The following is a 13,798-nucleotide window of genomic DNA, read 5'->3' on the forward strand; positions in this document are numbered from 1 at the left end:
CTCTAAGGTGCAGGGTAGAGTACAGGGGTGGTAGGCGGCTAGTAACAGTTACTAAGGCAGAGTTACCAGGGTTACCTTGTCCCAGACCTGCTGTTTTTGACATTCCCTCTCTCTCTCAACCTGTTGTCTCAACCTCTGAATGCTCAGCTATGAAAAGCCAACTGACATTTACTCCTGAGGTGCTGACCTGTTGCACACTCTACAACCACTGTGATTATTATTTTACCCTGCTGGTTATCTATGAACGTTTTAACATCTTGAAGCAAGATATGTCCTTAATGGCCATGTACTCTTAAAATCTCTACCCGCCACAGCCAGAAAAGGAATGGCCACCCTTCAGAGCCTGGTTCCTGTCTAGGTTTCTTCCTAGGTTTTGGCCTTTCTAGGGAGTTTTTCCTAGCCACCATGCTTCTACATCTGCATTGCTTGCTGTTTGTGGTTTTAGGCTGGGTTTCTGTATAAGCACTTTGTGACATCTGCTGATGTAAAAAGAGTTTTATAAATATATTTGATTGATTGACAGATGACCAAATCGTTATATTTAGGAAGTCAGTGTGCTACAATGGTTTCATAGTAGCCTACCGTCTCTCTTCTGCTACTCTGTAATACGATTTTAGATGATGACGTAATCCTTTGGGAATTTAACTCCACCTCCATCCAGTGAGAGTGAACAGACTAATCTGACTGGCTCAATGACCACCCAGAAGACGTCTTGTCCAATCAGATTCGAAAATGATGAGCTAGCCATTGAATAACGATACGAAGAAAGTCTCGCGTGATTTAACGTATGTAAGCTCACTTACGTCAGTCCCATGATGGCTGAAGATCCTGGAGGAACAATTTTCAATTTCTCTCCCACTTTTTTATTTTTCTCTTTACCTCTGCTTGTCATAGAGACATGGCAGGATACACAGCCCCGATAAGCGGCCACAGACCCTTGTTACCGCCATGCCCAAGAAAGGGAACCGAAAACGGCTGAAATTTCGGGCCGGGGACGTTTGCTCGGAGTCAGGTACTGTAGTTAGCTTGCTAAAGCTAACTTGTTTACCCAGCCGGTAACAGGCCACCGTACGTCATCAGTAACGTACAGTGGTGCGCAGAGTGGGTGGGTCCTCGAGGACGGAAGTCAAACCACCCGATTCTACTACCATCATTAGTAGTCAATACATTGCTTGTTCATATTAAGGAGGATTTCAATGTTACCCATAAAAATAGAACGTTCAGATAGAAATATGTAGGCCTGTTTCTGCTGGATGTTAGTCAGACATACCCACCAGTTGAGTTTAAAATTAAATGCTAAATTGGGCGTAGCTACGTCAGACTTTGGTATCAGAATTTACACCTGTTGCACCAACCTAAAATAAAACTAGTCGTAGCTAAATCCGGTGTAAGCAATGCGCGTTCATGATCATTTATGTTTTCTTGTTTTGGTTACTAGGCAGCGCCCCTATGCGTGCACGTTTTCTTAACCACAACTGGATGGATCAATCAATAATTACTGTTGGAATGAATATCACTCTGATGAAAATATTGGAATAAAGTAGGCTAATGACATTGAAAGCATGTATCATATTGTTCCTTACCGAAGCTCCCAAAGTCATCCAACCGTTTTAAATACTTTAAATCGATAGCTGTGTGTGGTGAACAATCATTCAGCTCTTTATGATTGGGACAGCGTTATCGCGCAGTTTTGAGACAAGCGTGGGGACTCGTCTCAATAAATCCATTCAATTTCTGTTTTCACGTACACTCCGTTTGGATATTTGGTTACAATTAGGCTGGGGAAAATGTTAGCCAAATTGAGGTGAGTGTTCATGATGATTACCGTCTAACATTGTTATGAGAACATTTTCCTTGTATGTTCTGTAGCTTACACATTCCATGGTGAAGGAAGTGCTAGGCAAATAAGTGGAGTGGCAGCTCATCTATTACTTTGATAATATCTGAGACACATTTAGGCAAGCCTGCAGAGGTTGTGAAATATCAACACAAGACTCACATCCTTTTGAAAATATAGTTTGCTATTTTCTGTCCATATCATGAAATTGCACCCTACTCCTGCTCCCTACTAGGCGTTGAGTCTACTCCCAGTCGTAGTTCATAGAAGGGCAACAGGTAGAATTTTTAGGTCCGGCATAGATCACATTTTACATCGCACATAGAGTTACGACCAACTGGTGCAAGCGGCCCCACTACTAAGGGGCATCTCAGTAGTGTAGCTAGACTTATTCTCCTCCTTGTCTTCCTTCCTCTGCTGTGTCCTGAAAAAGGTGCAAGTCTCTGTTCGAGGGCATGCAATCTGTGATGCATTGTGGGTAAAGTAGTTAATTATGATGTAAGATGATTTGTTGATCAGTCAGTAGTTGAGGTCGACCGATTATGATTTTTCAAAGCCGATACCGATTAATTGGCCGATTTAAATAAAAGCTTATTTTATTTTTAAATTGTTTTTATTTTATTTGTAATAATGACAATTACATTAATACTGAATGAACACTTATTTTAACTTAATATAATACATCAATAAAATCTATTTGGCCTCAAATAAATAATGAAACATGTTCAATTTGGTTTAAATAATGAAAAACAAAGTGTTGGAGAAGAAAGTAAAAGTGCAATATGTGCCATGTAAGAAAGCGAACGTTTAAGTTCCTTGCTCAGAACATGAGAACATATGAAAGCTGGTGGTTCCTTTTAACATGAGTCTTCAATATTCCCAGGTAAGTTTTAGGTTGTAGTTATTATAGGAATTATAGAACTATTTCTCTCTATACGATTTGTATTTCATATACCTTTGACTATTGGATGTTCTTATAGGCACTTTAGTATTGCCAGTGTAACAGTATAGCTTCCGTCCCTCTCCTCGCTCCTACCTGGGCTCGAACCAGGAACACATCGACAACAGCCACCCTCGAAGCAGCGTTACCCATGCAGAGCAAGGGGAACAACTACTCCAAGTCTCAGAGCGAGTGACGTTTGAAACGCTATTAGCACGCACCCGGCTAACTAGCTAGCCATTTCACATCGGTTACACCAGCCTAATCTCAGGAGTTGATAGGCTTGAAGGGGTGGGTATAATTTGTGGAACGTCCCAACAGGAATCTGTTCCTAAAAACGTAAAGTAAAAGGTTGCCTACCAACAACGCATACAAAGTAGCAACACATACAAACCACGTAGCTTATTCTTAATGTTTGTCCATAGGCAACCAGAATGAGGACAGACATTTTTCTGAATAAACGTGATGAGTGAAAAATGCAATGAAATAGACCACTCACTACCCGGTATCTTATTCTGCCGCCGTACAGTTTTGTATGCGTTGTTTTTTGGCAACCTTGTTATTTACAAAGTTTTTGGAATAGATTCCTGTTGGAACGTTCCACAAATTATACCCACCCGGCTTGAAGTCATAAACAGCTTGAAGCACAGCGAAGAGCTCCTCGCAAAACGAGCCTGCTGCTGTCTACCACCGCTCAGTCAGACTGCTCTATCAAATATCAAATCATAGACTTAATTATAATATAATAAACACACAAATATGAGCCTTTGGTCATTAATATGGTCGAATCCGTAAACTATCATCTCGAAAACAAAAGTTCTTTCTTTCAGTGAAATACGGAACCGTTCCGTATTTTATCTAACTGGTGGCATCACTAAGTCTAAATATTCCTGTTACATTGCACAACCTTCAATGTTATGTCATAATTACGTAAAATTCTGGCAAATTAGTTCGCAACGAGCCAGGCGGCCCAAACTGTTGCATATACCCTGACTCTGCGTGCAATGAACGGAAGAGAAGTGACACAATTTCATGTTAGTAGGCAATATTAACTAAATATGCAGGTTTAAAAATATATACTTGTGTATTGATTTTAAAGAAAGACATTGATGTTTATGGTTAGGTACATTGGTGCAACGACAGTGCTTTTTCGCAAATGCGCTTGTTAAATCATCACCCGTTTGTCGAAGTAGGCTGTGATTCGATGAGAAATTAACAGGCACCGCATCGATTATATGCAACGCAGGACACGTTAGAAAAACTAGTAATATCATCAACCATGTGTAGTTAACTAGTGATTATGTTAAGATTGATAGTTTTTTATAAGATAAGTTTAATGCTAGCTAGCAACTTACCTTGGCTCCTTGCTGCCCTCGTGTAACAGGTAGTCAGCCTGCCATGCAGGCTCCTCGTGGAGTGCAATGTAAGGCAGGTGGTTAGAGCGATGGACTAGTAACCGGAAGGTTGCAAAAACAAATCCCCGAATCCCCCCCTGAACAAGGCAGTTAACCCCCGTTCCTAGGTCGTCATTGAAAATAAGAATGTGTTCTTAATCTGACTTGCCTAGTTAAATAAAGGTGTAAAAATATTAAATCGGCAAATCAGTGGCTGATTTGTTATGAAAACTTGAAATCGGCCCTAATTAATCGGCCATTCCGATTAATCGGTCGACCTCTAGTCAGTAGGCAGTCGCCTACAATGTCGAACAAGCCCAAAGCCAAAAGTGTCTGACAATGGTTTCACCTAAGAAGTGTTTTCAGGTCAGTGCAGACAAAGGAAAAGAGATGGGGGGGAGCAAGAAGTTGTAAAATATAACTATTGAGATGCACCCCATGCCACCCTTTGCTATTGTGAGTGATTGGTAAACTGCATCTTCTCCGCTCTCTTGCAGTGACAGTTGCTGATTTCGCCAACGCCGACCCAGCCGTTGTGAAGTCAGGGAGGGTAAAAAAGGCAGTTGCCAATGCAATTGAAAAAGAAGGTAAGAGCGTCATTCAAAATGTTTCGATTTGTGCTACAGACATTGTGTTTAATCGATACACCACATTAATGTGCTTACTAACTTCGCACTGTTTGTCCTGCAGTGAAGATGTTGTGTGGGCTAGAGGGGTCTCAGGGTTCACTACAGGAGGTGTTCTCGTCAGCATCCACCCTCACCGGAGACACACTGGAGAGTAGCGACGACCTCGACCCCGGGGAGGATGGAGAGAACGAGGCCAAACAGGCCCGCAAGAAGAAGAACAAGAGGAGGAAAGGTACGCTTCACCTCTCTCTAGTCATGCATTGGAAGAGAGTTGAGGACTGCGTTTCATTCCAGAGAGTTGCTCCCTTTCCCCTGTACTCGTTCATGCTCCTTCACAGATATTATACAGTGCAACTGGGTAGGTAATTGCAATAGGCTGTAAACTAGGCCATATTTTCTTTCACCTATCCAGTCATCTCAGATCTGTAAGGGGAGGTGAACAAGGACAGATGGGTGTGAACAACTTTCCTGACTGTAACAGCCCATTTTTTGGGGGATTGTCTGTTTTCCCAGAGTGCAGTGAGTGCAGTGATGGGGAGGACTACACAGTGGATATATGGCTGGTGCTGGCTTCCTATATCCGTCCAGAGGATGTGTGTACATTTGCTCTGATCTGCAGAAACGCCTGGACCGTCACCTGCACTGCTGCCTTCTGGACCAGACTATACAGGAGGTAGGGTTAGACCCTCTCATTCCCACGGCTCTTGATAAGACTTTAATCCTGGGAAGTCGGATTCACATTGTCCTTGAAATTTGGCGCCTGAAGGAGAAGTACCCTTGTTATTTACATATGTTGTTTCCCTGCCTCGCTCTATGCTCTCACTTTCATCTCCCTTTCTCTCTCTCTCTCTTTCTCCCCCCATAGACACTACAGTCTGGATACTCACCTGCCGTTCCGTCTGCAGCCAGACTCCATAGCCAGGAAGCGTTGTCTACGGGCTCGCGTGATTCGCTCCCTCTTCCACCTGTATGAGCCATTCAGCTCACGTGTCTCCCTGAACCCTGCCCTCCCAGAGTCCACGCCCACCACGCTACTCAACTCCAAGGTAAAGAACCAAGATGGCGCCAAGCGGGGCAACAGGCTAGAACTTCCAAAGAACTATTTGGTTTGTTGAGTTTGATGTTCTCACCTTATTTGGATCCTGAGAGGGTCGGTGTACTTGATCTGGGCTGCAACTCACTAATCCATCAAATTCTGGCATTAATGTCCACTTGACACTTGTTCAATCAAATCACATGTTATTGGTCACAGACACGTGTTTAGCAGATGTTATTGTGGGTGTAGCAAAATGCTTGTTTCTAGTTCCAACAGTGCAGTAATATCTAACAAGAATATCTAACAATTTCACAACAAATACCTAATACTCACATCTAAGTAAAGAAATGGAATTAAGAATATATTAATATATGGACGAGCAATGTCAGAGCGGCATAGACTGAGATACAGTAGAATAGAATACAGTATAAACATATGAGAGGAGTAATGCAAGATATGTAAACATTATTAAAGTGGCTAGTGATCCATTTCTAAAAGTGGCCAGTGATGTCAAGTCTATGTCTATAGGCAAGCAGCCTCTGATGTGCTAGTGATGGCTGTTGGCCTTGAGATTGAAGCTGTTTTTCAGTCTCTCGGTCCCAGCTTTGATGCACCTGTACTGACCTCGCCTTCTGGATGATAACGGGGTGAACAGGCCGTGGCTCGTGTGGTTATTGTCCTTGATGATCTTTTTGGCGTTCCTGGAGGGCAGGTAGTTTGCCCCCGGTGATGCGTTGGGCAGACCGCACCACCCTCTGGAGAGCCCTGTGGTTGTGGCGTTGCAGTTGTCGTACCAGGGGGTGATACAGCCCGACAGGATGCTCTCAATTGTGCATCTGTAAACGTTTTAGGTGCCAAGACAACTTTCTTGAGCTTCCTGAGGCTGAAGAGGCGCTGTTGCACCTTCACCACACTATGTGGGTGGACCATTTCAGATTGTCAGTGATGTGACACTGAGGAACTCGAAGTTTTCTATCTTCTCCACTGTGGTCCCGTTGATGTGGATAGTGAGGCTGCTCCCTCTGCTGTTTCCTGAAGTCCACTATCCGATCCTTCGTTTTGTTGAGGGAAAGGTTATTTTACTGGCACCACTCCTCCGCCACGGCCCTCACCTCCTCCCTGTAGGCCGTCTCGTCATTGTTGGTTATCAAGCCTACTACTGCTGTGTCGTCTGCAAACTTGATGATTGAGTTGGAGGCGTGCATGGCCGCGCAGTCATGGGTGAACAGGGAGTACAGGAGAGGGCTGAGCACGCACCCTTGTGGGGTCCCAAATGTTGAGGATCAGCGAAGTGGAGGTGGTGTTTCCTACCTTCACCACCGGGGGCGGCCCATGCTAAGAAATGTTTTCCCCATTTTCTCCTCTGCAGTGTCTGCTGTTCTGGGTCAATAAGGTTGTGGGTTCTCCACCTGATCCGATGTGGGAGTTCAACTTCAAGTTTGTGAAGCCGGTATGTATTCATGCCGAACTGTCTGAAGGACACTAGTGAAGTATGTTTGATTTTGAAGTCCAACATTTTAATTGTAATCAGGGGTATGGTAGTTTCTATATGTTTCTGTGTCTCTGTCCACTAGGTGGTGAGGTGTAAGGGTGGTAATGCCACCCGGGGTCTGTTGTTGCCCCGTCAGTATGAGGATGTCCATGCTAACCCAGACTCAGACTGCTACCTGCTGCAGGTCACCACCCTGAACTTCATCTTTACCTCCATCGTCATGGGGATGACCCTCGCCCTGGTCAGTACACCACTCTCCCTGGCTTTCACACTGAATTGAGTCTGTTGTCTCCATCCATGAAGTTGCATTGTTTAAAGGCCCAGTGCAGTCAAAATTCAGTTTTTTTCTGTGTTTTGTGTCATATTGTACAACAGCTGATGAAAGGAAGACTTTTAAAGGGGGAACAAATGTGGTCAGTGTCATTTCCTGATTGTTGTTGGTTGAAAATATAACCTTCTAATCAGCAAGTTTTGCCTGGGTAGAGTTTTGGCTTGCCTGGTGACATCACCAGGCGGTATAAGTTAGTAAACCAACAAAGCGTTTCAGACCTCTGCCAATAGCGACTAGTTGTCAGGTTACAGATCCCTTCCTTTAGGCCCCTCACTCAAATTCTTGCTTGAGAAATCGTTTTTTTGCAAAAAAGTGGTTTTTTGTTTCTTTTTGTCGATTTCTTTGAAAAGCGACTACAGTTAGATACTCAACCTAGAAATGATTTGATATTGAGTTAAAAGAACAGCTGCTTTGGGCCTTTTTAAAAGCCCATTATGTGGTTGTAACTCGGGCCTGTTTTTAGGATAGGGGAACCTGTGTCTCCAGTCTGTCTAACCCACTCTCTCTCTTCCCTTCCCAGTTCAACATCAACGTGAGCACAGACATGCGTCACCACCGAGTGCGCCTGGTATTCCAGGACTCTCCCCCCCAGCGGGGGAGGAGGGGGGAGCAGGGGGGGACACAGGTGGTGCTGGATCCTGTACACAGCGTGAGACTCATGGACTGGTGGCATCCGCAGTACCCTTCCTCCCCCTATATCTAAAACCCATCTCTCATCATGTTAGAACCCTCTTACTATCCCACATGCCCCACACATTACACCCCTTTAGTCCTAAACCCCTGACTGTACCGTCTGCCTGTACACCTACACCACCCAATATCCCCTTTACACCTAAACCCCTGACTGTACCGTCTGCCTGCACACCTACAACACCCAATATCCCCTTTACACCTAAACCCCTGACTGTACCGTCTGCCTGCACACCTACACCTACACCACCCAATATCCCTTTACTCCTAAACCCCTGACTGTACCGTCTGCCTGCACACCTACAACACCCAATATCCCTTTACACCTAAACCCCTGACTGTACCGTCTGCCTGTACACCTACACCACCCAATATCCCCTTTACACCTAAACCCCTGACTGTACCGTCTGCCTGTACACCTACAACACCCAATATCCCTTTACACCTAAACCCCTGACTGTACCGTCTGCCTGTACACCTACAACACCCAATATCCCCTTTACACCTAAACCCCTGACTGTACCGTCTGCCTGTACACCTACACCACCCAATATCCCCTTTACACCTAAACCCCTGACTGTACCGTCTGCCTGCACACCTACAACACCCAATATCCCTTTACACCTAAACCCCTGACTGTACCGTCTGCCTGCACACCTACAACACCCAATATCCCTTTACTCCTAAACCCCTGACTGTACCGTCTGCCTGTACACCTACAACACCCAATATCCCCTTTACACCTAAACCCCTGACTGTACCGTCTGCCTGTACACCTACACCTACAACACCCAATATCCCTTTACTCCTAAACCCCTGACTGTACCGTCTGCCTGTACACCTACACCTACAACACCCAATATCCCTTTACTCCTAAACCCCTGACTGTACCGTCTGCCTGTACACCTACAACACCCAATATCCCTTTACTCCTAAACCCCTGACTGTACCGTCTGCCTGTACACCTACAACACCCAATATCCCCTTTACACAAAAAACCATCCTCAGTACCCTGTCTCCCTGTACAGCCAGAACCTTGCTTCAGCTCAGCCTTCTACAGCCCCAGACACAAAACACCAAAACACCCAGCTCTCCAGAGACCAACCCTCAATACCTTCCAATCCCCTCACATTGCCTACCCATACCCCCACCCTCCCTAAGTTTATGTTGAACAGATGCAGAGACAATGTCATTTCTTTTAATATTTCCTCCTTTCTGTAACTGCTAAATCTTAGTTTAAGGCCATTTTTAAACGGGGGACTTTTGATTTTACATTTTGGTTTGACTTTAATTCTAGGGTCCCAAATGCTGATTTTCTGCTTGTGTAATTGTATTTTAATTGATACCTCTAATCATTGGTACTTTGTAAACCCCTACACCACCTCAGGAAGGAAGGGGAGATCTGAAGGCTGTGATGGGAGCAGCATTTTATATCCTGCTTATGTCTGTGTTAGAATGTTTCTGAACACAAGGCCAGTCTTGTATGTAAACAATGATCAGTAGAAGCAGGCCAATCTTGCTTAATTTCTAACGAGGGTGGTATTTTAAGGATCAACATGTAATACCCACAGGAGACTGGATGGCAGCTCTGTTCTACTGTTCACTCGTCGTCCAATGAAAATGCAGTTAAGAACATTAGTGTTTGATTTTAGTTTGAATATAGAAGTTTGTTATTGTGTGTAGTGGAAAGCAAAGCTTTTTGTTGATGATCAGACCTGAAGTTGCTTCATTGTAAATGAATGTATAGCTGGTTGACCTTGTGAGGGAAATATGTCTGTTTGCTGAGAGCCAACCATCATTTCAGTCCCCATGTAAAGCCTGTGGATGCTGTCTGTATGTGCTTGTTTGGTCAACCTCCTGTACTGAAATACAACTGGAAAGAACCCCCCCCCCCCATTTTGTTTTTGTAAGATTTTGTTTTTACAGATTTAATTTGACAATTGACATCAACTTAACATTTCCACCGACATAGATCCACCAAACCAGACGTGGTATTGGCAAAGACTGAATAGAACCCCCTACATGCTGGGCTGTTTTTATCAGTACAAATGAGGTTTCCTACTATCATATGTTTTACATATGGTGATGCCTACTTCAAATGTGGATATACAGCATGAGGGGTAAACTAATGAGGAAATGAATACAGTACTTAGTCCAATGTGTTGATAATAGTGCCCTCTTGTGGTCAACTGAGGTAACATGGAAAGAGTCAAAACTTTGAAGCACAATGAGAAGGTTGCTTGTACATTGATTTATTTGATAGATTTTTGGGTAAAACAATTTAAACCATAAAAGTACAAAGAAATTCCAGAGGATCACACAGGTAGCAGATAGACTAGTGGTTAGAGCGTTGGACCAGTAACTAACAGGCAGGTAGCCTAGTGGTTAGAGCGTTGGACCAGTAACTAACAGGCAGGTAGCCTAGTGGTTAGAGCGTTGGACCAGTAACTAACAGGCAGGTAGCCTAGTGGTTAGAGAGTTGGACCAGTAACTAACAGGCAGGTAGACTAGTGGTTAGAGTGTTGGGCCAGTAACTAACAGGCAGGTAGCCTAGTGGTTAGAGTGTTGGACCAGTAACTAACAGGCAGGTAGACTAGTGGTTAGAGCGTTGGACCAGTAACTAACAGGCAGGAAGCCTAGTGGTTAGAGAGTTGGACCAGTAACTAACAGGCAGGTAGCCTAGTGGTTAGAGTGTTGGACCAGTAACTAACAGGCAGGTAGCCTAGTGGTTAGAGCGTTGGACTAGTAACTAACAGGCAGGTAGCCTAGTGGTTAGAGAGTTGGACAGATAACAGCAGGTAGACTAGTGGTTGAGTTGGACCAGTAACTAACAGGCAGGTAGCCTGGAGTAAAGTAGTGTTACTTGAAGTATAACAGGAGTGATGTGCAGTAACAACAGGCAGGTAGCCTATGGTTAGAGCGTTGGACCAGTAACTAACAGGCAGGTAGCCTAGTGGTTAGAGAGTTGGACCAGTAACTAACAGGCAGGTAGACTGGTGGTTAGAGTGTTGGGCCAGTAACTGAAAGGTTGCTGGATAAAATCCCCGACCTGACGAGGTAAATATCTGTCATTCTGCCCCTGAACAAGTCAGTTAACCCACTGTTCCTCGGTAGGCCATCATTGTAAATAAGAATTTGTTCTTAACTGACTTGCCTAGTAAATAAAGGTAAAAAAAAAACACAACATTGCAATATTGATATTAGATTGTTGGATTACAGAAAATGACACTTGATCAAAATGAATTCATGCGGGATCCACGAAGGTGGTTGGGCGAGACCCCTAGGGCAGGGTTCCTCACCTGGTGGTCCATTTTTATTTGGACCCCCAAGTTTTCTGGGGGGATTATTAAAAACAGACTTAAAAACACCAGAAAATCAGCTTCAAGGGATTTTAATTTTGGAAATATTTTCCAAAGTATTCCCACGCATAATAGAGATATACACTGTACCATTTTATTAGCTACCTACCTTTCACAAAAGTGGTTTGCACCTACAGACAATGAGTCACTGGCTGTGGCTTTCTCTCGCGCTCTCTCTCTATATATATATTAGGCAGACATCGAGGCATTCAGTTACTGTTCGATTGAATGTTACAATGGGTTAAACAAGTGACCTAAACAACTTTGAGCGTGGTTATGATCGTCATGGCCAGGCACGTCGGTTCCTGTAGCTCAGACGGTTCACACACCAGTGTCTAGAGTTTCCCCAGAATGGTGTGACAGCTCGTTGATGAGAGGTAGAAGGAGAATGGCAAGAATTGTGCAAGATAACAGGTGGGCTGCAAATAACAGCGCAGTATAACGGTGGTGTGCAGAATGCTCAACTCGTCGATCCTTGTCACGGATGGCTATTGTAGCAGACGACCACACCAGGTTCAACTCCTATCAGCTAAAAACAAGAAGCGGCTCTAGTGGGAACGTGATCAACACTGGACAACAGAGGAGTGGAAAACAGTGCCTAGTCCAGCAAAGGAGACAGCAAGGGGGGAGGTCTACATAATAAACTGGCCAGTGAGAAAGTGATCGAATACAATTGTAAACAAGGTTTTTTGTTTTAGTTAAATAATATATCTCTTTGGACATATTGTGGTCAAGTTGCAGTCTAGAAATTATTTGTAATTATGTTCAGGCCCCTGACCATCGCTCTAGAAAAAAACCACCCTGCAGCTGAATTTGGTTGATAATCCCTGCCCCAAAGCCCAGGCCACCTGATTCAGGATGATATTTGCCTTGCGACTACGCTGAAACAGACCCATTCAGTTTCAATACCATACTATAATTACGACACACATGCACGCATTAGTGAGAGGGAAGGCAAGAAAGGTGTGCACTACTGTAGAGCTATGCTCCATTTGAAAAATTGTCAGGCGGTCAGGAATGAGTGACCATTAAAGCCAATCCTGGGCAACCATGTGCTGCGTGCACTGACAGTCAACGGGCATAACGTCACTCTCCCGAAAATACCCGTCCAACAGAACTACATCCCCCAGAATTCCCATCACGCTCTGCCATTGGTGGCCGCAGTTGTCACAAGTGCATACAGGTGACTAGGGACGCGCCGAACTCCGCTGACAACATCACAGCCAGCGGGACGAAAACAATCAGCAGCTGGAGAGCCACGGGAGAGTAGCAGCCGTTCTACTGAAATTAGAACAACACACAAAGCTTCTTTTATTTGTCTTTTTTTGCGTAGTATGTGTGTGAGGGTCCCAGCCGTTCCGCGGACAGTATCGGAGCGCACTGGTGGAAGAGCCACCTAGTTTCCAGCACCTGACTCTAACTTCGTATCGTCTGACCTTCATAGCGGGTAAGTGATATTCCACCGCTGAACTTCTGCTGCGCACACGCACCGCAAATCCACCACAAATGGGCCAACTCTGGAAAACTCACTGGGTTGCATGTATTGTGCGCCATAGTTCAACAGAACTTTGGAAATAGATTTCATGGTCATCTTGAAAGAATGGAAGTTATTTAGCTCGAGCGTTCACTGACACTGCTAGATAAAAAGGCATGTGTGTTATAAAAATGGGCTTATAGTTTTAGTGCATTGAAAACACATTTTATATATCATTGTTTGCCTAATAAACAGTAGGCTAGGCAACTAGATGTATTTGTTGATTTAATTAAGTTGGTAGTCTAGTCAGCTTTTTATTGTAAAGTTATTGGTATTTTTCTTTAAACATTGACAGCTACGAACATGGTATGATCAATGTTTATGTTTAGTGCATTTTAGTGCACTTTCTCCTGAACTGTCAAATTCAATATCCTACCCAGATGCCTTTGCCATTTATGACCAACCTCTGGTTTCCGTTCAGCGCAGAGAAGGACTGAGCATATCATCGAAGACACTCTATCCAGAGCTATGCTGCTGCCATATGCAAACCGTGTTTGTGATAGTCAATATATGTAACGAGAACTGCTGGAAAGCTGCGCGCGGGGGACCAAACAGA

General features: G+C 44.2%; 2 protein-coding genes across 5 annotated transcripts in view; both read left to right on the forward strand.

The window, feature by feature from the left end:
- Window positions 1–784: 784 nt before the first annotated feature.
- On the forward strand, window positions 785–10,245 carry LOC106565693 (transmembrane protein 183A). The gene is made up of 8 exons (XM_014133063.2): window positions 785–1,012; window positions 4,669–4,758; window positions 4,862–5,032; window positions 5,314–5,473; window positions 5,666–5,846; window positions 7,206–7,286; window positions 7,411–7,569; window positions 8,180–10,245. Exons 1-8 carry the CDS (start codon window positions 949–951, stop codon window positions 8,360–8,362), a joined length of 1,089 nt encoding a protein of 362 aa, XP_013988538.2. The 5' UTR covers window positions 785–948; the 3' UTR covers window positions 8,363–10,245.
- A 2,660-nt stretch (window positions 10,246–12,905) lies between these two features.
- The window catches only part of LOC106565694 (transcription factor EB), a 67,359-nt gene continuing 66,466 nt past the window's right edge, over window positions 12,906–13,798 (forward strand). For all 4 annotated transcript variants that reach the window (XM_045691687.1, XM_045691690.1, XM_045691691.1 and 1 more), the window contains exon 1: window positions 12,906–13,155. The gene's annotated coding sequence lies outside the window, so the exon portion shown is untranslated. The remainder of the gene's footprint in view (window positions 13,156–13,798) is intronic.

The sequence above is a fragment of the Salmo salar genome, chromosome ssa12 (assembly GCF_905237065.1).
Source record: "Salmo salar chromosome ssa12, Ssal_v3.1, whole genome shotgun sequence".
Lineage (NCBI taxonomy): Eukaryota > Metazoa > Chordata > Actinopteri > Salmoniformes > Salmonidae > Salmo > Salmo salar.